Source organism: Polypterus senegalus, chromosome 11, assembly GCF_016835505.1.
Source record: "Polypterus senegalus isolate Bchr_013 chromosome 11, ASM1683550v1, whole genome shotgun sequence".
NCBI classification, from domain to species: domain Eukaryota; kingdom Metazoa; phylum Chordata; class Cladistia; order Polypteriformes; family Polypteridae; genus Polypterus; species Polypterus senegalus.
In genome coordinates, this window is record NC_053164.1 from 8999043 (window position 1) to 9025181 (window position 26139).

A 26139-nucleotide genomic window follows, 5' to 3' on the forward strand; every position below is an offset into this window, starting at 1 on the left:
CTTATTTATCTTCAATTCTCTATCTTCTAAAGCCATTTCTCCATTTTTCCTACTTCCTCTCCTCTTCCCCTTTTCTTGTGCTACACAACACAATGTCATTAGTAAAAAGCCTGCATCGGGGGGATTGATCTTTACATCCCACGAGTCAACACATCCATAACCTGATCAAAGAGGTAAGGACTTAACTCTTTTAGGGCTAATTTTTTTTTTCTTATCTCCAAGGGCTGAATATTTTTCCAAAAACTAACACTTTTTAAAAAAGAACACAAAGCAATTGTTTAACATATCAAATCAACAAGAAATATTTACTTTTGACAAATGTTACTGTCTTGCATGTTGTATGAGTGTGCATACTGTATGATTTCACATACATATCACATACATTTTACACAGCAAAGTCCTGCGCAGTCTGAACTCGCTCAAAGCAGCCAATTTCAGTCATTGCCAAAACCGTATTGTCACCTCTTTTCATCTTCTGAAACTTTATGAACTTTATGCATGGCATTATAGCCTGGCTCACCCCATGGGATTTGCTTCTGTTTATTACAGAAGTGAATAAAACTTTGCAGCAGCACGTACCTATCACCATGCTGCATAACCTGTCCAAAGCCACCAGGGGACAAAGCACGTTTGGACCAATGCTCCCTGAAGTTATCACCAGTTCTGTCCCATTTCTATTTGTAATACCACAGCACGCTTCATCTCGTCTTTTGTTGTGGGTTTACACTTTGAAAAACGAGAATGCGATGCAAACGCAGCCCGCGATTCAAGAAATTTCTCTGCCTACCTGTTTATCCCTGGTGTAGACCTACTGTAAGTGGGGCCTTGTCTGTTACCCCAACACTGCTTTTTACAATAGTCCTCACTCCCTCTTACGTATTCTGGTCATTTCTCACACACTTCCCTGGTCCTCCTTTCTCTCTCAGGCACCTCCAGACCTCTTGACGTGGCACTCTATCATGAGACTTCTTCAAATCAATAAACACCATATGCAAGCCTTTCTGGTTTTCTTGGTGGTTCCCTAAACCCAAGGGTAAGAAACATAAGAATTTTACAAACAAGAGGAGACCATTCAGGCATCCATCCCATCTGTTTAGCTAATAGCTAAGCTGTCCCAAAATCTCTTCCAGATTTCTATTCAAGATTGTCGAGGTTTCTGCTTCAGCTCCACGTCTTAGTAGTTTGTTCCAGATTCCCACAACTCTTTGCATAAAGAAGTCCTTCCTAACTTCAGTCCTAAATGCTCTTCCCCTTCATTTTCACTGATGTCCTCAAGTGTGAGATTCACCTTTAAGCTGAACTGAATGTTGCTGGATCTCCTTTATCAATGCCTTTGAGTATTTTGAAGACCTGGATGAGGTCCCTGCATAGTCTCCTCTGTTCAAGACTTAACAGGTTCAGTTCTCTGAGTCTGTCACAGTAGCACATGTCCGTAAGTCCCATGATGCACTTGGTTGCTCTTCTCCACACAGCTTCAAGTGCTGCTATGTCTTTCTTGTACCGTGATGACCAGAACTGCACACAAGGCACCAGATGTGGTCTTGCTAGTGCATTTTATAATTTGAGCTTAACGTCCTTTGACTTAAATTCAACAGTTTTTTGTGAGATAACCTAACGTTTTATTTTACTTTTTAGTTGCTTCTTTGCATTGCTTAGTCGATGAAAATGTTTTGTCAACATAAACCCCTAAATCCTTTTCAGAGGTTGCTTCCTGTAGGACGTTGTCTCCCATCTTGTGTTTATAATTGAGGTTCCTTTTTGCCTACGTGTAGCACTTTGCACTTTTCTTCCTTAAACTCAGTTTTTCAGGTGTTCGTCCAGTTCTGAAGCTTGTGCAGGTCATTTTGCTGCCTCGTCAGTGTCTGCCATCTCTCCAGTTTTGGTGTCATCTGCATATTTGGCAAGTTTACAAACTATACCAGAATCAGTGTCATTAATAGAAATCAGAAAAAGTAACAAGAGTTCAAGGACAAGACCCCTGAGGGACTCCACTGATGACCTCACTCCATCCTCGTCTTCTCTTATCTCCTGCCAGTTCATCAACTAGAGATCCACTTCTGTACGTCACCTCTGATGCCTACAGCTTTTAGTTTCAGAATGTTTTCTTTTTTGGGGGGTATAGATGCTGTGAAACAGTGCCAGGTTATATAAAAATCCTTTATGACAAAAAGGTTTGGGATCTGAACACTTTTTACAGTAGTAGATCAAACAGTTACGCAGTCACCGCAATGGATAGAAGACACCATACAACACGTTTGTGATGGCTTATGGGTAGTTTGAACACGCACAGTGAAGAGTTCTGCTGTCTGTCTTAATGGACCTAAGAATCTTATCTTCAAATTACGATTCTACTACTTGTGTCGGAGTTCTGTAAGCGCACATTGATTCTCTATCATTGTTTTCGTTCATTATTTAGCTATATGTAGCTATTTCTAACTTGCTCTTTTGTTTTTCTCTTGTACCTCCTCTTTTATATTGTGTAAAGCACTCGGAGGGACATTCCTTTGTAGCAGTCCGGTACCGCTAAGATTCACACCGTCGATTTATTTATTTTTAGAGAGGACCCCAGGGACCCTCCCAGCCTTGGCTCGACCCGCAAACACTCACAATAGAGACAAACTAAAGCAGACTGGGAACTAGCGACAATTAAAGAATATAATGAAATTAAATAATATAAACGAAAACAATAATACCACCCCAGTACCCCTACAGCGAAATTACATTAAACATATAAACACAAACAACTCCACACAACAAAGTCCATGGAAAATCACACTAGATGTAGTGAGAGATGACGAGAGTAAGTGCAGAGATCTGTACGTTGGAAGGGAATGACGAAGCTGTTCTAGCGGTAGACACTGTAAGGGTGAAGACGGGACGGATGGTTCAGGAGCGCTGCTACACTTACAGGAAAGCCATGAATCCACTGTCAGTCCTCAGCACACAGGTAGACAGAAGACGATCCAGACCCCAACAACGAAACAATCCAGGACACAGCTGACTAAATATGGCTCCATTAACAGAAGGCAGGCAGCCAAACAAGTACACGGAACACAAAATACGACAACCATAAAACACTTCTCCCTCTTTCGGACACCAGTCCTCCTTTTAAACCCCTCTGACCAGCTATGACCCCAATGACCCCTGCAGGGACTGCTGGGAGATGCAGTTTTAACTACTAGTAGCACTGCTACACATTGTATGAAAATGTGCCATAGAAATAAAAATTTGTTGCAGTTGAAGCCAAGGTCAGGGATGTTGGCTTGTGATCCGTAAGTTGTCAGGGTGTCCATCTTGTATGAACGTTATGGTCATCAAGCACACGGCACATGCAGATCCTTCAAATGTGACGCATTGGCAGACAACGTAATCCACTGATCTTCTCCAGTAAAGACGTTCCCCATGTCATTGTGGGTTTGTGGGCACGATGTTGATGGTTAACCAGATTGAGCTTCATCGGTTACACTTGTTCTTCTCACTTGTAAACCGTTCTACCCACTCAAACTTTTGGTTGAGTCCTGCTGTTGTACTGAGCCAACATCCTTTGGTGAATTTTTGTCTGGTTTCACTCCCTCTGCCCGCAGAAGTCTCACTACGGCGGATTGATTAACAGTGATGCAGTCCTACAGCAGAGCATCCATGGTCATTTGACCCTAATGATGTGCGTGTTCGAACTACCCATTAGCCATCATGAAAGTGTTGTGTTGCATCCACGCCTATCCTTTTGCTTAATTGTGTAATTTTCAAATTGCCTTTTTGATTTACCCTCGTAAAAGTGCTAGATTGCCTAACAGCACAAACAGAGTTTGCCCAGGAGATGGTTACTTAGTTGACGGTTAGCTCTTCCCAGTTTCTAGAAAAGGTCCTACGTGTGAGGTAATGTTCTTAGCGTTTTCTTTCTTTCTTAAATATTTATTTGGTGTAATCAGAAGTCAATGCACAATGAAGTGATACATCAAACAGAAGGCTAACCTCAAGCTTGTTGTGTTTTGCTAACAGTGAGGAGGAGGAGCTCCTCTTTCACCACTGCCAGGCCACCAAGACCAAAACCCACTCCAGTGGCCAGCAGTAATCCCCACAGAGGTACTTGTATTACGTTTACAGTCACATGAAAAAGTTTGGGAAGCCCTCTCAGCCTGCATAATAATTGACTCTCTTTTCAACAATAAAGATACCAGTGGTATGTCTTTCATTTCCTAGGAACATCTGAGTACTGCTGTGTTTTCCGAACAAAGATTTTTAGTGACGCAGTATTTAATCGTATGAAATTAAATCAAATGTGAAAAACTGGCTGTGCACAAATGTGGGTCCCCTTGTCATTGTGCTGATTTGAATGCCTGTCACTGCTCAGTGCTGATTACTGACAACACCAAATTGGTTGGATGAGCTCGTGAAGCCTTGAACTTCACAGACAGGAGTGTCCAATCATGAGTGGTCAAAGGTATTTAAGGTGGTCAATTGCAAGTTGTGCTTCCTTCTCTTTGACTCTCCTCTGAAGAGTGACAGACAGCATGGGATCCTCAAAGCAACTCTCAAGATCTGAAAACAAAGATTGTTGAGTCTCCTGGTTTAGGTGAAGGCTACAAAAAGCCATCTCAGAGGTTTAAACTGTCAGCTTCAACTGTAAGGAATGGAATCAGGAAATGGAAGGCCACAGGCACAGTTGCTGTTAAACCAACCCAGCAGGTCTGGCAGGCCAAGAAAAATACAAGAGCGGCATATGAGCAGGATTGTGAGAATGGTGACAGGCAACCCACAGATCACCTCCAAAGACCTGCAAGAACATCTCGCTGCAGATGTAGAATGATGTACAGATACACCAATTCAGAACAATTTGCACAAAGAACATCTGTATGGCAGGGTGATGAGAAAGAAGCCCTTTCTGCACTTACGACACAAACAGAGTAGCTTGTTGTATGCCAATGCTCATTTAGACAAGTCAGATTCATTTTGGAACAAAGTGCTTTGGACTGATGAGACACAAATTGAGTTATTTGGTCAGAACAAAAAGCGCTTTGCATGGCGGAAGAACAACACCTGCTACCTCCTGTCACATTTGGTAGAGGTTCCATCATGCTGTGGGGCTGTGTGGCTAGTTCAGGGACTGGGGCCCTTGTTAAAGTCGAGGGTCAGATGAATTCAACCCAATATCAACCAATTCTTCAGGATAATGTTCAAGCATCAGTCACAAAGTTGAAGTAACGCAGGGGTTGGATATTCCAACAAGACAATGACCCAAAACTCAGTTGGAAATCTACAAAGACATTCATGCAGAGGGAGAAGTACAATGTTCTGGAATGGCCGTCACAGTCCCCTGACTTGAATATCATCGACAATCTATGGGATGATTTGAAGCAGGCTGTCCATACTCGGCAGTCATCAAATTGAACTGAACTGGAGAGATTTTGTATGAAGAATGGTCAGAAATACCTCCATCCAGAATCCAGACACTCATCACAGGCTATAGGAGGACAGCGTCTAGAGGCTCAAAGGAGCAAAAGGAGGCTCAACTAAATATTGATGTCATATCCCTGTTGGGGTGCCCACACTTATGCACCTGTTCAATTTTGTTATGATGTATATTTTCTGTTAATCCAATAAACTTAATGTCACTGCTGAAATCCTACTGTCTCCATAAGGCATGTCAGATATTAAAAGGAAGTTCAGCCAACGAGAAACAAAACTCCAAAGAATTAAGAGGGTGTCCCAAACTTTTTCATATGACTATATGGTGGTCTTTTCCTGAGATCACTTGGGTTTTGTCCCTAATTCCTCCGTGGGTTCGCAGTGGGTGGTGAAGATGAGCACTTGTTGAAAGTAGGCCGTGTTCTTCATTCTTTGATGCTGCACACCTTTCTCATTTTGTTTGTCACACAAATGATTTGTTGGTCTGGTGGCGGCTGGTGCTTTATATGTCTTTGCAGTTAGAATGGTGGCTCAGAATTGTTTCTGACTGCTGGTGGGTGTTCATTATTTATTTATTTTATTTATTTATTTATTTATTTATTTATTAAAACAGATGAAGCTTCAGCAACAGGAACCCAAGGATCAACAGCAACAGCCCAAGATCCCAATTCGGCAACAAGGAGACAATCTCTAAACACTCAGAACAAAGAGAGTCATCCAGCTAAATCGAGCAGACAAAGCTACATGGGGACAACGGCAAGTTCTAGAGCCAAGATGTCCCGCAGTGTGTCCATGGGAGAAAATCTGAATGCGAGGAGTGCGGAGGAGCAGTTTAAAAATGGTTTGAATTCAAAAGGCCGTGCCTCGTCCACCTTGGATCTGTGTGTTAGACCAGAAGTTGTATCGAGTAAAGAGTGCGATTCCAAAAAGTGCCCTGCATCCAGTCAAGACTGTGAATCTTTGGTAGCAACGGTACAGGGGAACCACCAGGCCCGAGCCGGTCTGCACCTCGATCTTTGTATGAGCTCAACTGACCAGGCGGTAATGTCCTCTCCACCCATCGTGGGAATCGCAAAAGCCAGACCAAAGCGTTACTCTGACATATCTAAGCCTTCCCTTTCCTTGGCAACACCAACAGAGATGAGATCACTGGGCAAAGAGGGCAAAAGTTACATAAGCAGTGTTCTAGAGACCATCTGTGCCTCTCCTGCCAGCCCAGTTACCAGAGGGGTCACGTGCAGCACGGCCAGTCCGTCAGTAAGGGAAGTCACCTACAGTATAGCCATCCCGGCGGCAAAAGATGTCACCTGTAGCACAGCCTGTGCAACAAGGGAGGTCGCCGGTATTGAACCGAGCCCAGTTCGAGAAGGAATCTGTTCGCCTTTGCCCAGACTGTGTACCACAGAACCAGAAGAAGCGCAGACTCCTCTGTCAGAGGAGCACAAACCAACAGCGTCTGCCACCTTGGTTTCCAGCTGTGACAAATCGGAATCTGACAAGCCAGATGTGCAATGCAATAAGGGGCCTGACAGGATGGCGCACAGTGTAGCGGGTAAGTTGGAAGTGTAAGACGATTCACCCACTTGTTAAACGCCACTAAGGGTACCTTCAGAAAGTCTTTAGACCTCTTCATTTTGCTGTGTTGCAGCCTTCTGCTAAAATCATGTAAATTCATTTGGCCCTCATTGAGCAACACTCCGTTTTTAGATTTTATTTTCTAGGTTATTACAAATAAACTGAAATATCTCAATGACACAAGTGTTCAGAACATTTGCTATAACACTTGAAATTTGGCTCAGGTCATCATTGAGATGTTTCTACACCTTCTTTGGAGTCCACCTGTGGTCCATTCGATTCATTGGTCTGATTAGGAAAGTCACGCAACTGTCTATTATTATAGGAGGTCTAACAGGTGAGCAAAAACTCGAGCCATGAGGTCGAAGGAATTGCCTGCAGAGCTCAAACACAGGATGGTGTCGAAACAAAGTTCTGTGGAAGGCGACAAAAACAAAATGTCTGTAGCATTGAAGGTCCCCAAAAGCACAGTGGGCTTTATGAGTCTTAAATAGAGGAAGTCTGGAACAACTGTAACTCTTTCTCGAGCTGGCCACCCCACCAAGCTCTGTAATAATGGGAGTAGGGCCTTAGGAAGAGAGGTGACCAAGAAAACTGATGGTCGTTCTGGCTGAACTCCAGAGGACCTTTATGGAGACAACCAACACCCTACTCATTTGGGTTTTATATGAGAGTGGCTTTCAGGTTTTTGTTTGGAATACATTTGATTAAATTTCTATGGAGTACTGAGTGTTGCTTGGTGTAAAATTAAACGATTTTACAACAAGTCTGCCGTACAGTGAAACGTGAAATAAGCGAAGGTTTCAGAATCCACTTTTTTCGGTTTGGATAACCTTCCCCTTTTCCTTTTAGATCCTCCTGAAGCGGTGAGTCTCCAGAGCTGCAGACAAATAGCAAACGAGCTCCACAACACCCTACAGCGGGCCGTGTCCCTGTATGGCAAGGTACGTTCCCCCCACGCCCGCCTTTGTATAACACAGTTAATATAAATTGAAATATCGATATTCGACTGACCCCTCACACTCTCCCTCCTGCAGGTGTCTTCTGCGAGCGAGAGTCCTGAACAGCAACTCCAAATGAAGGCCATCCTGACTGACGCCTTTTTGGCCGCACGAAGGGAGCTGGACGTGGTTGACAAAGGGAAGGCGTTCCCCGTTTGCACTCGCCGCCACACGGAGGAAGCGTCGCCGTCTCCCACGCGACAGCTGAAAGATGACAGGACTATAGCCTTACTGGAACGCTATTCAGAAATGCTCCTGAAGATCACGGAGAAGAAGATGGAATACAATTGACAAACGATGACGACGAGTGGACCTTGTACATTTTCAAGCGGCTTATTGTTTCCCCAGCAGCACTTGTCACGGTTTGATGCTCTGCGCACACAACGCTTTTGGGGAAAATAGCAGCTGGTAGAGAAACACAATTTTGTGTTTCCTTTTTTTTTCCATCGACTTCTCTTTCTTCCGTTAATTTTGACTTTTTTTCCCCTTTTTATCTCATTCATATTTTTCTTAATCTATTTATTATCAAGAGATAACTGTGCAATTATTTCGATTTTTTTTTTTTAACTGTTTACGTGTGCCTGCTTGTATTTTACGAGTGTGCGTGTGTGCGCGTGTCTGGCGTCTGTTCGCGTGTTTGAAAGTCGAGTCTGACCGGACGAGTCTGGCTGCAGCCGGTTTGGAGTTAACGGTGGTGAAGTTTACAGCAGAAATCCCGAGTTGTATCTTCAAATGAACAGTTACAAAGAAGACATGTTTATGTGTTCATTCCCACTATTGAAAAAAAGAAAAACTGTTTAGTGTGTTATTTGTTTTGTTGTTGTCATCATTTTTGTTTTTAAATTTTACCTTATTGGGTTTTCTTAAAGAAATAAAGCCTTTTGGTTGGTTTTTAATTTTAAACGGTAAGTTACCTGTTTTAAGTGTCGGAGCGCAATCAGCTCTGCTGTCTATTTTGTTTTTTTAAATCATTAACTTGTAAAGTTTGTTATTAAAGGATGCACTTTACACTGTTTGTTTGTTCAGTTGATTCTTGTTTATTTATTTATTTATGTAAATCCATGGTAAGCCATGTTAGTGCTTTTCAGCCTTCTTCTCTTTTTTCTCTTTCTTCTCCTTCTTTTTCTTTTCTTTCTTCACTTTGTGTGTTTTGTCCTTCTCCTTGTGGCATCCTTTGTGCTGAAAGAGAATGAAATATCTGGATCAGTGAGGGGGTTTCTCATCCACTTGCCACTTGCCCTTCCTGATGCAACTCCCACTGATTTACCCAGGGTTGAGACCGACACTGAGACCACACTGGCTTGTGCGACCCGGTGGGCCGAGTTAAAGTGAGAGCCCTGGATGCGAAGCCAGGGCTCTTTGATGGCCGACTGGTGGCTCTCCGTCATCGAGCAGCTTGTACAATTTTCACTTGGAGTAACGAGGGTGGGCAGGACTAGGATTGAGTACATTAGAGGGACAACACAGTTTGGTGTCCAAGTGAGAGAGGCCATATTGAGATGATTTGGGCACATGCACAGGTGAAATGAGGGATACATCAGGAGAATGGAAACACCAGGCAAGAGGAGATTTATGGATGTGGTGAGGGAGGACATGAAAGCAGTCGGTGTGGCAGAAAATGATGTAAAAGACAGGGACAGATGGAGACAGATGATCTGCTGTGGGAGCCACCGACAGATGTGGATTAGCCAGGGTGTGACCACTAGGGATATCTCAGAGCCCAAAGTCTGTGATTCAGTCTCCCAATCTAACTAAAACTTATAGTTGAATATGACTCCGGCACCACAGTGAGTGGCAGCCATTCCAACAGCTCCGTGTATGACTTTATTTTTCTACCTTTTTCTCTGTCTCTCTGATCACTCCTACCACTTTCTTTTATGTGGACTCGTTCTCTGGACACTTTTTACTGCTTGGAGATGGAGTTTTACACACCGAGACTTTTCTATTCAGGTAGTTAACTTCAAGCGCTGAGAACAAAGGCCTGTGCCAGTGTGGTTCCCTATTTACTTGATGAGGTAAGAAGACAATATCGGGGCAGCAGTGCTGGCATTAAGATAAAAGCCAAACAACTTGCGAGAAAGTGGCGCTATAAACCTCCAGTGTCTTCTGTGATCCTGGGAAATGTGAACTCCCTACCAAATAAGATCGATGAACTGGCTGCGCTGGTGAAAAATGTCAGAACCTACAGAGAATGCAGCTTGCTGTGTTTTAGTGAAACGTGGCTAATGACTACCATCCCAGATGCTAACGTGGAGCTACCCGGGTTTAGCGCAGTTAGAGCGGACAGAGACGCAAGTACCTGCGGAAAGAAGAAAGGAGGAGGACTCGCTCTCTATGTCAATACAAAGTGGTGCAACTCAGGACATGTAAACGTTAAAATCTCCACTTGCTGCAAGGACATCGAACTGTTGGCCGTAAGTCTGCGTCCCTATTACTTGCCCAGAGAGTTTGGACACGTGATTGTTGTTATTGTTTACAACGCAGCACCCTGAGGCGCTTCTGCTAATCGCTGGAGACTTTTAACCATGTGACGCTGGACAAAACATTACCTGCCTTCTCCCAGTATGTGGATTGTAACACTTTGGGAAACAGGACTATCGACCTACTGTATGCAAACGTTAAAGACGCATACAGCGCCACCCTGCTGCCTGCGCTTGGGAAAGCAGATCATAACCTGGTTCTGCTTCAGCCTCACTACAAACCAAGAGTGAGGGCGCTACCTACAACTACACAATCATTCAGGAAGTGGTCCCCTGAGGCAGAGCAGGCTCTGAAAGACTGGAACTATGGACTAGGATATCCTGCAAGGGTCACATAGTGAGAACATTGAAGAGGCTGTTGACTGCACAACTGATTACATCAACATCTGTATGGACATTGTAGTTCCAGTAAGGACAGTACGCTGCTATGTTAACAACAAGCCATGGATTACAAGTGACATCAAGGGCCTTCTGAACCAGAAGAAAAGGGCTTTTAAAGGCGGTGATCAGCATGAGCTCAAGCGAATGCAGAAGGAACTCTGAGTCCAGCTCAGGGCGGTGAAGGAGCAGTACAGGAGAAAGCTGGAGCAGAAGTTGCAGAACAACAGCATGAAGGAAGTGTGGGATGGGATGAAGATCATCACTGGCTGCAGTTCGAAGTGGAGAGAGCAAACCAAATGAACAACTTCTTTAACAGGTTTGACCACCCTAACCCACTCTCACTTCAGAATACTGCATCCTCCACCCATCCTTCTGCTGATACCAGCATAGGTGAGACATCCTCACCCACAATTACAGCAGCCCAGGTGAGCAGAGAGCTGAGGAGACTTCATGCCAGCAAAGCAGCGGGTCTAGATGGTGTAACGCCACGACTGCTGAAGGCCTGTGTGTTGGACCTGGGGAGTCCTCTACAGCGCATCTTCAAGTCCCAAGGCTTTGGAAAACATCTTGTATCACCCCTGTCCCAAAGGTATCATGTCCTGGTGAGCTGAACGACTTCTGGCCTGTCACTCTGACGTCACATGTGATGAAGACCATGGAGTAGCTGCTGCTTCACCACCTGAGGCCACAGGTCCGTCACGCCCTCGACCCTCTGCAGTTCACATACCAGGAGAAGATGGGAGTGGAGGAGGCCAATCATCCATATGCTACACCGATCCCTCTCCTACTTGGACAGAGGCAGTGGTGCTGTAAGAATTTTGTTTCTGGACTTCTCTAGCACCTTCAACACCATCCAACCTCTGCTCCTTAGAGACAAGCTGACAGAGATGGGAGTAGAATCATACCTGGTGCCATGGATCGTGGACTATCTTACAGACAGACCTCAATATGTGCGTCTTGGGAACTGCAGGACTGACAATGTGTTCAGAAATACAGGGGCACCGCAGGGGACTGTACTTTCTCTGGACCTGTTCAGCCAACATACATCGGCCTTCCAATACAACTCGGAGTCCTGCCACATTCACTGATGACACTGCTATGGTGGGCTGCATCAGGAGTGGGCAGGAGGAGAAGTACAGGAAGCTAATCAAAGACTTTGTTAAATGGTGCGACTCAAACCACCTACAACTGAACACCAGCAAAACCAAGGAGCTGGTGGTGGATTTTAGGAGGCTCCTCATGGACCCCGTGATCATCAGAGGTGACTGTGCAGAGGGTGCAGACCTATAAATACCTGGGAGTGCAGCTGGATGATAAATTGGACTGGACTGCCAATACTGATGCTCTGTGTAAGAGAGGACAGAGCCGACTATACCTACTTAGAAAGCTGGCGTCCTTCAACATCTGCAATAAGATGCTACAGATGTTCAGATGGTTGTGGCGAGCGCCCTCTTCTACGCGGTGGTGTGCTGGGGAGGCAGCATAAAGAAGAAGGACGCCTCACACCTGGACAAACTGGTGAGGAAGGCAGGCTCTATTGTAGGCACGGAGCTGGACAGTTTGACATCCGCAGCAGCGGGGGCTGAGCAGACTCCTGTCAATCATGGAGAATCCACGGCATCCACTGAACAGGATCATCTCCAGACAGAGGAGCAGCTTCAGTGACATACTGCTGTCACCATCCTGCTCCACTGACAGACTGAGGAGACCCCACACTATGTGACTCTTTAATTCCACCCGGGGGGGTAAACGTTAACATTATACAAAGATATTGTCTGTTACACCTGCATTGTTATCACTCTTTAATTTAATATTGTTTAGTAACAGTATGCTGCTGCTGGATTATGTGAATTTCCCCTTAGGATTAATCAAGTATCGATCGATCGTTGTGTACTGGATGTTTCACCTTTAATGCTCAATTCTTTTCTCAAAGTAGTTCTTGAGTAATCAGTGTTAGTAATTAGTTTAAATGTTGCTTACTCCATACACATTATAGTGACAGGCAAGAAAATGGTTTAATCATCGTTAATCACAGATGGCGACCAGTGCAGGACAATCGTAAACAACAAAACATAAGAAAAAAAAAAAAAAAAGTGTCTCTCGTGTTGTATAACCCTTACGTAAAGTCATCCATTTGTTTACTTTCAACATCCCAGTTACATTTTTTACTAAACTTTAAGTAGTCCAATTCCAAAAACAAAAATTGCTGTCATGAATTGGGAAGTAATGCAAATGAGTATCTGAGTTGAAGACCCGCCTCTTCTGCTTATTCATTGGTCAAGAGCCCTGTCTTTAGTTCTAACACACAAAACTGTGAGAATGTGTTGTACAGTTACAAATTACGCTACTTTGTTAATAAAATTTTAGCAATAAAATGCATACATTTCGCACCTTTTGCGCACTCAACTGGATAATGGACATATATGGATTATGCAACATGAGTAACGTGAGAATTTTTTTTCTTTTTTCTATTGCCACTTTTTAAGCCACATCAACTATTTCCTCTTGTTATGAGTGAAAACATGAGATTTTTTTCTTGTCCATCACTTTAAAGCACTGGGGTTAAGTAACACATGTGTGTGTGTGTTTGTAGAGTATTCTTTGAATTTTTCTTCCTCCACTCCTCGCAGGTGAGCTTTGTCCTCGTCCTCCTCCTCCTCCTCTCCAGACTCCGCCTCGCCTGAGTAGGGTGGAACAGCTGCTTTTATGATGGACCCAGGAGCGGACCCAGCACCAGAACACGACTCTTCCAGGTTAAGCAGAACTGCCATAAAGTAAGAGAATCCACTGGTAGCATCTGAGGAACCCAGCAGGTCTGACCTCCAGTACTTCAGGTCCCATAAAGACCCGGGCAGATGTCTGGCAGGTAAAGTTATAATGCAAGTCATTGTAAAGTTTTGCATGTAAGAAGTAAGAATGTTAGATTTGAATACACAATGGGAGGTCTGAAGTTTGAAAGGGTGTGGGAGTCCTAGTGGACTTGTCGCCATCTACAGCAGGTTCTAGATATGGTACAGAAGCAATCAACAAGCCTAATAGGATGTTCGCTTATATGGCACCCGGATGTGTGGAAAACAAGTCACCGCTAAATCAGTGTGGTGCACTAGTGAGGCCTTACTTGGAGTACTGTGTCCAGTTTTGGTCTCGTGGCCTCTGAACTCCTGCAGATTTTGCTTATTTTTTCTCCAGCCCCTGGAGTTTTGTTTTTGTTTTTTCTGTCGTCCTGGCCAATGGACCTTACTTTATTCTTTGTTACTTAGTATTGCCTAATCTTATTTGTGTGTGTGTGAATATGTAAATCATTTTCATCTTGTAAAGCACTTTGAGCTACATCTTTTGTATGAAAACATGCTGTAGAAATACAGTGCATCTGTAAAGTATTCACAGCGCATCACTTTTTCCACATTTTCTTATGTTACAGTCTTATTCCAAAATGGATTAAATTCTTTTTTTTCCTCAGAATTCTACACACAACACCCCATAATGACAACGTGAAAAAGGTATACTTGAGATTTTTGCAAATTTATTAAAAATAAAAAAAATTGAGAAAGCACATGTCCATAAGTATTCACAGCCTTTGCCATGAAGCTCCAAGTTGAGCTCAGGTGCCTCCTGTTTCCCTGATCATCCTTGAGATGTTTAATTGGAGTCCACCTGTGGTCAATTCAGTTGACTGGACATGATTTGGAAAGGCACACACCTGTCTATAGAAGGTCCCACAGTTGACAGTTCATGTCAGAGCACAAACCAAGCATGAAGTCAAAGGAATTGTCTGTAGACCTCCGAGACAGGATTGTCTCGAGGCACAAATCTGGGGAAGGTTACAGAAAAACTTCTGCTGCTTTGAAGGTCCCAATGAGCACAGTGGCCTCCATCATCTGTAAGTGGAAGAAGTTCAAAACCACCAGGACTCTTCCTAGAGCTGGCCGGCCATCTAAACTGAGCGATCGGGGGAGAAGGGCCTTATTCAGGGAGGTGACCAAGAACCCGATGGTCACTCTGTCAGAGCTCCAGAGGTCCTCTGTGTAGAGAGGAGAACCTTCCAGAAGGACAACCATCTCTGCAGCAATCCACCAATCAGGCCTGTATGGTAGAGTGGCCAGACGGAAGTCACTCCTTAGTAAAAGGCACATGGCAGCCCGCCTGGAGTTTGTCAAAAGGCACCTGAAGGACTCTCAGACCATGAGAAACAAAATTCTCTGGTCTGATGAGACAAAGATTGAACTCTTTTTGGTGTGAATGCCAGGCGTCACGTTTAGAGGAAACCAGGCACCACTCATCACCAGGCCAATACCATCTGTACAGTGAAGCATGGGGGTGGTGGCAGCATCATGCTGTGGGGATGGAACTGGGAGACTAGTCAGGATAAAGGGAAAGATGACTGCAGCAATGTACAGAGACATCCTGAATGAAGACCTCCTCCAGAGCGCTCTTGACCTCAGACTGGGGCGACGGTTCATCTTTCAGCAGGTCAACAACCCTAAGCACACAGCCAAGATATCAAAGGAGTGGCTTCAGGACAACTCTGTGAATGTCCTTGAGTGGCCCAGCCAGAGCCCAGACTTGAATCCGATTGAACATCTCTGGATGAAGAGATCTTAAAATGGCTGTGCACTGACGCTTCCCATCCAACCTGATGGAGCTTGAGAGGAGCTGCAAAGAGGAATGGGCGAAACTGGCCACGGATAGTTGTGCCAAGCTTGTGGCATCAGATTCAAAAAGACTTGAGGCTGTAATTGCTGCCAAAGGTGCATCGACAAAGTATTGAGCAAAGGCTGTGAATACTTATGTACATGTGATTTCTCAGTTTTTTTATTTTTAATAAATTTGCAAAACCTCAAGTAAACTTTTTTCACGTTGTCATTATGGGGTGTTGTGTGTAGAATTCTGAGGAAAAAAATGAATTTAATCCATTTTGGAATAAGGCTGTAACGTAACAAAATGTGGAAAAAGTGATGAGCTGTGAATACTTTCCGGATGCACTGTACATGTTGTTGTAGAGAAGGTCCAGAGTAGAGCAACCAGGCTTGACTGGACTGAATGAGCTGAGCCTTCTTACTTTAAGTGAACTAACAGATGCACAGAACCCGAGTTTACAACGTATTCTGTCTGGGTGCACGGCAGCCGTAACCCAGGGTCAGGATGGTTGGTGCCATGACTGGTTTTTCTGAAGCTTGCAGAGACTTGAAGTGGTCAGCGCCAGTCCAATATAACAACACAACAGTTGATCCACTCGTCAAGTGCACAGAGAGAGCGTCACCTGCAGACGTTTGCCCAGACTGACACCTGGTGGTGAGAGGAGCCTAACCGCTGACCTGGACCGGCAGTTGAAGTTTCCACTAGAAATCACAACAACTCCCCAACAATCAATCATCCTCGTGTAGTCTACTCGTGCCAGAATGGTGATCATGGCTAAGCTTGCCACCCTGTGGGAGGAAGGAATGGAGAGAGCCTTTGAGAGAGAAGTACAAGGGACTGGCAGAGGTGTGTATGGAAGCAGGGTGGAAGACTACAATCCACACTGTAGAACATCCACCCAAAAATTTCTAAACGCTTCCCAGTTCAAGGCAAAAGAAGTGGTCAAAGATAATTAGCGGAGGAGCTTAGCAAGGAAGTTCCTGGTTTTGGCTAAGAAGACATGAGGAGAAAAGTATCGTAGGCCGAGATCTAAGGAATGGTACGGAGACTTATCTACCACTGCTCCACCATCCTAAGATGTTCCAGGTTCAAAGGGATGAAACATCAGGGAAGGGTGGCTCCCGGTGACAACAAGGCTGGCCCGTGGGCGCTAGAGGAGGTGATTTAGGTGACAATGCCAAGTAGGCAATTAAGGCCTGTGGTTTCGTCTAGAGGTGTGAGCCATGAGGTGAGATTGAAGGAGATGAACCTTTTCATCTTGAGAAAACAGATTTAGGAGGGGGATATGACTGAAGAGTTTAAAATTATGAAGGGAACTAGTACAGTGAATCCCAGTTTGTTACTTTAAACTAAATTCTGCTATGGACAGATTTTATCCATCCATCCATCATCCAACCCGCTATATCCTAACTACAGGGTCATGGGGGTCTGCTGGAGCCAATCCCAGCTAACACAGGGCGCCAGCCCACCACAGGGCACACCAAGCACACACTATGGACAATTTAGAATCACCAATGCACCTAACCTGCATGTCTTTGTACTGTGGGAGGAAATCCATGCAGACTCCACACAGGGAGGACCCGGGAAGCAAACCCGGGTCTCCCACCTGCGAGGCGGCAGCGCTACCCACTGCACCACCGTGCCGCCCGGCAGATTTTACATAAATGTTAATTTTTCTTCCACAAAGAACCCCAAACACGTGGACTAAATTACCAAGTAGTGTAGTGGAGAGCAGGACTTTAAGGACCTTCAAATCTCAATTTGATGATATTTTTAAATGAATAGAAGACTGGTAAGTTTGTTGTGCCCAATGGACTATTCTCACGTTTCTAATGTTTCTACAAGGATGCCAATACTCAAACTCTTAAAACAGAGTTCAGAAATTGACATGACGTAAACTTTTCTTGACCTTCACTTCAAAACTCCATGATGGAGGAATGGCTTCGCCTCGGTCCAGTCTGGCCCCTCTCATGCTTGTTTGACCCATCGTGACAGACGGCCACTTCTTATGCGCTGGTGCCACTTACCTTTTTACCTTCTCCGTCACTTTCCGATGAGCTGGAACTCGAATCCGTGCTGCTCGAATGGCCTTTACCGTGCTGGAATAACAAGAAGAGACCACCATTACTGTGTGTAGTTAGGGACTGATCGTGCCATCTCCACTTTACTATGGGGTACTCTGTTTTCGTCATGAAATTTTAAATTCCTATATATAAAAAAATAAACAGTAGTTACTTCTAAATAATGCCAAAACGTAAGACCTTTTAGGAAAATAGAACACAAAGGAAGATAAGCCAGAAAATGCAAACTTTAATCCCATACATCAGGGGTCCTCAATCCCAGTCCTGGAGGGCCGCAGTGGCTGCACATTTTTGTTCTAACGTGGTTGCTTAATTAGAAAGCAATTCTAGCTAATTATTTAATTTCATGGCTTGTTAGTGCTTTAACTCTGCTATGTCAGGTAATTATTATATCCTGGATTTTCTTCCCCTTTCTAAGGATTTCATCCAAATGATTTGAAGGCTAAAATGGAGGAGTAATTCTCAGTCCTTCACTTTTTCCTCTTTAATTTCCTTCCAAGTATTTAATTTAACCCAATAGTGTGTGATTATACACACGGGTGTAAATGGTAACAAGCTAAATGGAGAAATGCTGGTCTCTTTTGTCATTTGCATGTTATTGCTAATTAGGAGTCATTTAAAACGGCTGTTTAAGACTAAAATAAGCAATAAGGGCGAGACCACTAAAGTGAAACAGAAGTGTTACTTGAGCAATAAGGGCGGCTTCTTAAGCAATTGGGTTGGAGCAAAAACCTGCAGCCACTGCGGCCCTCCAGGTCTGTGATTGAGGACCCCTGCCATACATTAAAAGTGTGATGCATCTCAAAAGATGAATGAAGGGAGGACATCAGACTAAATCATTTCATCCTTCAATGCCCCCAAGATTTGGGGGCAGCCAGACAGGTTCGGCAAACCTGGACGATGAACGTTAAACTGGTAGAGAAAGCAAAAGATTTGTCCATAGTCCAGTGTGTGAGTACAGAGTGCCTTTTACAAGGACTGATGTCACCGGTACACACAAGTTCTCCATTGTACTGTCAGGCTGGAAAAGATGGTAGGAATGATGCCCACAGGACCAGGAGATGGATACACCTGAGAGTGAGGACTAGAGACAGGCTAACGATTGTAATCAAAAGAGTTGTGCAGCTGAACCAAAAACCGTAGTGAGAAGAAAATCCTGTAACACTACAAAAAGCTCTTAATGTAAATTGGTTTTCTTGATTTGGAGAAGGCTCCACGTCAAGAGGGTCTGGAGGAACAACCAGAGAAGTGTGTGAGGATGGTCCAGGATTTGTACAGTTGTGGCCAAAAGTTTTGAGAATGACACAAGTATTGGTTTCCACAAAATTTGCTGCTTTAGTGTTTTTTAGATCTTAGAGCAACTTCTCACAACCATCCAAAAACAATTTGGTGACTAACAATGCCTTTTCCAGCATGATGGAGCACTGTGCCATAAGGCCAAGGTGAGAACTGGTAAGTGGCTCGGGGAACAAAACATCGAAATTTTGGGTCCATGGCCAGGAAACTCCCCAGACCTTTAATCCCATTGAGAACTTGTGGTCAATCCTCTAGATCAGGGTCCTCGACTCCAGTCCTGGAGGGCCCCAGTGGCTGCAGGTTTTCATTCTAACCCTTTTCTTAATTGGCGACCAGTTTTTGCTACTAATTAACTCCTTGTCCTTTAATTCTAATTGACTTGTTTTTTAAGATTTGTTCCCCTGAAATTCTTCATCGTCCCTCTGAATTGTTTCATTTCTTTCCTTGAACAGAAATGAAAGTGAATTGAGTGAGCCAACAGAAGACCAACTAAGTCAGGGCCTCAAACTCCAACCAGTTGTTTAATTAGGCACCAATTCTTGTCGTTAATTAAACCCTTTCTTTACTTCCATGGCTTGTTGATGCTCTCATTCTGCAATAGCAGGCATTTCTGTAATTGTGTTAAAATGTTTAGGGGACCTGAGCAGACCAACGTTCCTGAGACCTTCATCTTTCTTTATTTTCAGATATTGTATGATGGTCAAAGTTTACTGGTCGTGTTTTGGTTCATTTTATATCTCATTATTGTTTGGCTGGTATTTAAGGAAAAAGAAACAATTAAGGGGTCTGAGTCTTCAAGAGCAAGTCAAATGAAATTAATTCAAAAGAAGTTAATTAGCAGCTAAAACAGGTCACTAATTAAGAGACGGGTTAGGGTGAAAACCTGCAGCCACTGTGGCCCTCCAGGACTGGAGTTGGGGACCCCTGCTCTAGATCAAAACCCCACCAATTCTAACAAGCTCCAAGCATCTGCTATGCAAGAATGGGCTGCCATCCCTCAGGATTTGATCTAGACGTTGATGCCAGGGCGAATTGCAGAGGTCTTGAAAAAGAAAGAAGGGCCAACGCTGCAAATATGGACTTCTGAACTTCATGTCATTGTCGATAAAAGCCTTTGAAACTTCTGAACTGCTTGTGATTCTACTTCGGTACACCATTGAAACATCTGACAAGAAGATCTGAAAACACTGACGCAGCAGACTTTGTGAAAACCAACACTTGTGTCATTCTCAGAACTTTTGGCCAGAACTGTATGAGGGAGAGAGGACTTGGATTAAAATTAGTGTTGGGGTAATAGAGAAGATTACAGTTAGTGGAGATCTGCACCAGAGATGATCTTGAAGATCTAAATATAGACTTGAGGGATACACGACCAATCCCGCTGGTGCTGGCCTTTTGCTAATGACATTGTGTTGTGCAGCATCAGAAAAGAAGAGGTGGAGAGCAAGGGTTTTGGGAGACGGAGGACTGAAGATAAATAAGAAGACGACAGAATATTTGACATTTAATGCTGATCAGAATTCAGAGATTAGCCTGCTGGGAGAGCAATCTAAAAAGAGTCGATAAGTTGTAATATCTGGAATCGGTGGTAGCCCCAGATGGAAAACTAAATGCGGAGATAAGCCATAGAGTGCAGTGTGGATGTAACAATTGCAAGAAGCTATCAGGAGTGTTGTGTGATCGAAGAGTTGAGGTGAAGGTTAAAGGTCAGGTTTATAAGACCACCAATGATGTATGGAGCTGAGACAAGGACAGTAAAGGTAGTGCTGCAGGAGCAGACGTCCGATGTGGCAGAGATGAGAATGTTGAGAGGGATGTGTGAAGTTACAATAAAGGACAAAATAAGAAATGAGGGAATCGGAGGTACGACAGAAGTGCGAGAGATATCTAAGAAAGTACAAGAAAGGAGGTATGGACATGTTGAAAAGGAGAGATTAGGAAGACATGGACAAAAGAGTGAAAGGAATGAGGAAGAGCAACCGAGGAAGGCCAAAGTGGAGGTGGATGGATAAAGTAAAAGAAGATCTGAAGGAAAAGGGCTTGACTGTGCAGGAGGTGCAGGACTGAGCTGTGTGGAGAGGGTTGATCAAACATATCGGCCTAACCTAGAAGTGGGAAAAGAAGAAGAAGACGGGATATCTAATAACTTAGATGTGTACTTTCTGTGCAACACACAGATGATGACACCTGGCGTAACTAATGGTAACCATTCGCGAGCAACCTGCCAATGGTGTCTCAGGTGAACCTCTAAATAATAATCAAATGTGATTTGCATTTCCCAACTGACTGGAAAATGGGACTTGTCTGTATTTGGAAATGGAAGGGTGATCGCCTGGATTGCAACAACTACTTGGATAACACTTCTCTTAGTGCCAGGTTATGCCCTTGCTTGGGTCATCGTCAGTAGGATCCGTGATCACTTGCTCATCTACCAGCGACCAGAGCAGTCTGGTTTTACACCTAAGAAGTCCACCATTGACCACATCCTGGCTCCGAGGGTTCTTTCCCGTCTTTGTTAATTTTTGTAAAGTGTTCAACTGAGTTTATCGAGTTACCCTGAGACTTCGCGGGATCCCCCCAAAGTTGCTACCTATCATGGCCAGCCTGTACGCTGGTACTGTGAGTGGAGGCAGACCCTCTGCGTTTTTCCCAGTTGATTCTGGGGTTTGTCATCGGTGTGTTCTGCACCCATTTTGTTGGCTGCTTGCATTGACTGGGTGTTGGGCATCTGTTGGTGATGAGAGATTCACTGATCTTGACTTTGCCAACAATGCTGTTATCTTTGCAGAGTCAATGGAGACTCTGATTGGGGTGCTCGAGAGACTGAGTGAGGAGTCTGAGTGTCTGGGCTTGTGAGCGTCCTGATAAAAACCAAGAGCCAGGTCTTCAATGACCTCTTGGGCACGGTCATCTGCTAGAAAGTGTCGACATCTTCAAGAGGTTTACTTACAGTGGCAGTGACATTCATGTGATTCTGGTGACTCTTCCTATGAAGTCAGTAGACGGATTGGGAGAGCATGCGGGAGTCATGAGGTCACTGGAAAGGGGTGTGTGGGGCTCCAGATATCTGCAAAAGGACGAAAGTCCAAGTCTTTAGAGTCCTGGTACTTCCCGTCTTGCTATATGGTTGTGAGACATGGATGCTATCCAGTGACCTGAGATGAAGACTGGACTCCTTTGGTACTGTGTCTCTTCAGAGAATCCTTGGGTACCGCTGGTCTGAGTTTGTGTTTCTCATAGAGTCCCAGATGAGGCACATGAACTGCATTATGAGGATCCTTGAGGGTGATCTGGCTCACAGGATACTCATTGTTGAAGACCCGAGTGGCTGGACAAGACCAACGGGATGTTCACGCAACAGCTGGCTGCGGTAGATGGAGGGTATAGATGATAATTTTTGGGGGGTGGGTGTGGCACCTAACCAAAATTTTACCAAAACTGAAGTAATACTAAAATTTCTTAAACCCAAGAATACAAATCTATATATATAAAATTCTTTTCGCGTTTGAAACGGAAATTACGTATGACCACAGAACATATTCTAATACAGGAACTAATCGCTTCATTTGTGGACGCCATTTTTATGTCGTCTTTACGAATTGTTGTTATTTGTGCGAGTTATTTTACTGATATTGAAAAGAAGTGATTTTGGTCTCGTCCGATGCGAGAGATGGACGTCTGAAGTGGAGCTCTGCTAGCAGTGGTGCTATTTTTCATATTATTTGCTTATTATTCTGAGATGTCCTGTATTTATTCAACCCGAGAGGGACCGCTACAGTATATGTAAACACATATAAACATGGCCAACAAGAAGGGGGTCGAAAGAATCAAGACTAAAGCTACATCCAAGCTGCGATCAGCAAGCCCTAGTTCGAGATACGGCCTCTCAGAGACAGACCTGGATCAGATGGGCGAAAGTACAGACTCCTCGGGACCACGGTCCGCTACATCGTCGCCGGCTGAGAGCAAAAAGGGGAGCGAAGGTGCGATCGTGAGTGCAGATGTGGATAGCTCGCCGATTGGAGAGGATTACCTGAAACTGGAAAAGGCCGGGAGGTCCGCGGCTTCAGTTACGCAATTACGCGGACTGGAGCAGCGGGGACACCGGCTTCAGCAGAGTCTGCTGCTTCATCTACGGCACAAGAAGGCACATTTGAGCTATCTGAACTGAAAGTGTTGCTCGCTGAGCTCAGGCAAGATATAAAGAAAAGCGAGAAGGCTAATGAGAAAGCAACGGCAAAGGCACTTGAGAGACTGAAACAGGAATTAAAACAGGAAATCCAACAGGCAAATGAAAGGCTGCGACAGGAATTCCAACAGGCAAATGAAAGGCTGCGTCAAGAAGTACAACTTGAACTTCGACAGGTGCTGGGTAAAATTGAAGAGCGCATTGAGAAAAACTCGCTAAACTGAGCACGCTTGCTGATCGATTGGAGCATCTTAGTGAGACATTCACGAATCGGATCGAAATAGCGAACATCTAGCTGCCAGTGCCGAGGAAAGAGCAGTAAATGTCAGTTCGGAATGTAAAAAACTCGGAGAAAAACTTGGAGACAGACTGGCTGCTTTAGAAGATGGGAATAGAAGGTATAATGTCAGAATTGAAGGCCTGCCGGAGAATCGAGAAAGTTTAAACCCGTGAAATTCGAACTGAACTTTTTTCTAAAATAATCGGGGGCGACTTTAAAGCAGAATCTGAGATAGCAGCGGCTTAACGCGCACGCGGATCAAACACCGTCAGACCCGACCAAGATCTTTTATAGTTCGTTTTGAACGATTATCATTTAAGTTAGAGGTGATGGAACTCCTCAGGAAAAAAAAGGAAGATATTATATATGAAGATTGCCACATTCGCGTCTTCCCTGACTTCTCTCCAGCAACAGCTATTAAACGCCGCCTTCTATAATATTAAACAGCGGCTACGGCAAGCCAATGTCAAATACGGCCTCCTGTATCCGGCAAAACTGAAAGTGGAATGGCAGGGTCATTTCTATGTTTTCGCTAGCAAGGAGGAGGCAGAAAATGAGTTAAGAAAGCTGATCCCGGGACTATTCTGATACATAATTGTGAGTCATGGCGGTAAATGATAAAGCTAGGATTAATAATCTACTGTCTGATCTATTTGTTTTAAAATACGGGTTTTTATCAGCATATATTCTCATATTCTTATATTATTATTACTTACTTATTACTTATCATTACTTAGTATTACTAGGGCTAAATGTTTATGTTTTATTGTGCTTAATTACGTTTTCCTCCTCTTTTTTCTTTTCTAATTATTTCATGTGTACCCTAAATGAGACTGTTCAATATCATACCCTTGGTTTGCTGTTATTGCTATTACTGCATTAAGACTTGTTATGCTTGTTTTGGACACATCTTTAACACCATCACCTGGGTTTATTATCTGGGGATATCATCTTAATGCACTAAAATTGATGAAGATTATATGTATATGTGTATGTGTATGTATATATATATATATGTATATATGTATGTATATGTATGTATATATGTATGTATATATATATATATATATATATATATTAAGTGCAAAATTCTTTTCTTTTTTTTTTTTTTTTCCTCTTTTAAAGACTATATTGGTAACAGATATCTCTATCTTTTAACCTTAAAGCGCCACTGCATGGGGGCTTGATGTGCTTTGGACGTGCTCTGTCTCTGGGTATGTCAGAGGACTGGGACTGCATGAAGTGGGTTTTAGCCTCACCTGGGGAGGCAAAAAGGGAGGGTGGGGGTTAAGGGGGGAAGAGAAAGAGAGCAGGCTTGATCTATATCTAATCTATCATCTCAATCTTTATAATTATAACTATCAACGTAATAATAAGCTGCATGGCAACAACTCTTGGGGGAATAGGAAATTAAGACCTAAACTATTTCACTTCCAGTTAAGACTATAATATGACACCAAAAACTCAGAATCAGTGTCTCCATGATGGGACAGTTAACTTCGTAAGCTCGAATGTTAAAGGCCTGTACTTTCTCACCTAACAGGTCTAAATGCTAAAATAGTATTTTTACAGGAAACCCACTTACTAAGTAAGGATCAGTTCCGCTGCAAAAGACTGGACTGGCCAAATGTTCCATTCTAGTTTTACAAAGAAAACTAGAGGGGTGGGAATTCTCATACATAGAACAGTACCATTTGTAGCATCAGATGTAGTATTGGATCCTGAAGGGAGATATGTGATGGTCATGGGAGACTTATCTAACTGTAAAATGATTTTGATAAATGTTTATGCACCTAATGTTGATGATAAGGAATTTATACAAAATTTATTTGCATCCATTCCCAATCTGAACACTCATAAACTTATAATGGCTGGGGACTTTAATTGTGTTCTAAATCCACTTTTAGATAAGACTTCCTCCACAGGGGGAACGGCAACTAACACCGCAAAGATAATTACAAAGTTTATAACTGATCACAACTTATCAGATCCCTGGAGGTTTTAAACCCAAATTCAAGAACATATTCTTTCTACTCACCAGTACATCATTGCTACTCAAGGATTGATTACTTCTTTATAGATAATAACTTCTTGCCTAAGATTAAATCTTGTAAATACGATGCTATTGTTATTTCAGACCATGCTCCGATGATCTTGGAGCTGAAATTACTAAGCCCCATACACTCACCCCGCAGATGGCGTCTCAATCCGCTTCTATTAGCTGACGAGAATTGTACTGAATTTATATCCAAACAAATTGAATTCTTTCTAGAGACAAATACATCCCCTGAGATCTCTGCAGGAATACTCTGGGAAACTCTTAAGGCCTTCTTAAGAGGACAGATTATCTCATATCTTTCCCACAGAAATAAATCCGAAGCAAAGAAGCAGAGATAAAAGCGAAATTACTAAAATAGATGAAGAACATGCCAGACTACCAAGCGAGACTCTACATAAGAGGAGGCAGGCTCTACATTCAGAATTAAACCTCTTGACAACTAAAGAAACCGAACAACTAATTTACAAATCCAGACATCATTATTATGAACATGGAGAGAAAGCTAATAAGCTTTTAGCGCAACAAATTCACAAGCAAGATGTATGCATACGCAATCTCGTAATTACTAACACGAATGGAGATAAAATCAGAACACAAAAATATAATGTACACTTTTAGAGACTACTATAAATCCCTATATACTACTGAGTTTAAAGAAGACAATATACAATCTAATGCATTTCTGGATAAATTACAGATACCACAAATTGACGCTATTAGTGTGGAGGAGCTCGATAAACCTCTGTCATTATC

The 26139-nt window shown here is 43.4% G+C and overlaps 2 protein-coding genes across 3 annotated transcripts in view; one reads left to right on the plus strand and one right to left on the minus strand.

Moving 5' to 3' along the window:
- Positions 1 to 8995, plus strand: part of wdr62 (WD repeat domain 62) — a 188952-nt gene extending 179957 nt beyond the window's left edge. Inside the window, exons 30-33 of the mRNA XM_039770094.1 lie at positions 4000 to 4083; positions 6020 to 6958; positions 7834 to 7925; positions 8019 to 8995. Coding sequence (XP_039626028.1) covers positions 4000 to 4083; positions 6020 to 6958; positions 7834 to 7925; positions 8019 to 8273 — 1370 coding nt within the window. The 3' untranslated portion in view covers positions 8274 to 8995. The remainder of the gene's footprint in view (positions 1 to 3999; positions 4084 to 6019; positions 6959 to 7833; positions 7926 to 8018) is intronic.
- Positions 8996 to 26139, minus strand: part of LOC120538650 (immortalization up-regulated protein-like) — a 33715-nt gene continuing 16571 nt past the window's right edge. For both annotated transcript variants that reach the window (XM_039768036.1, XM_039768035.1), the window contains exons 3-4: positions 17509 to 17580; positions 8996 to 9161 (exon numbers count right to left, since the gene is read on the minus strand). In XM_039768036.1, the coding sequence (XP_039623970.1) occupies positions 9057 to 9161; positions 17509 to 17580 (177 nt within the window). In that variant the 3' untranslated portion in view covers positions 8996 to 9056. The remainder of the gene's footprint in view (positions 9162 to 17508; positions 17581 to 26139) is intronic.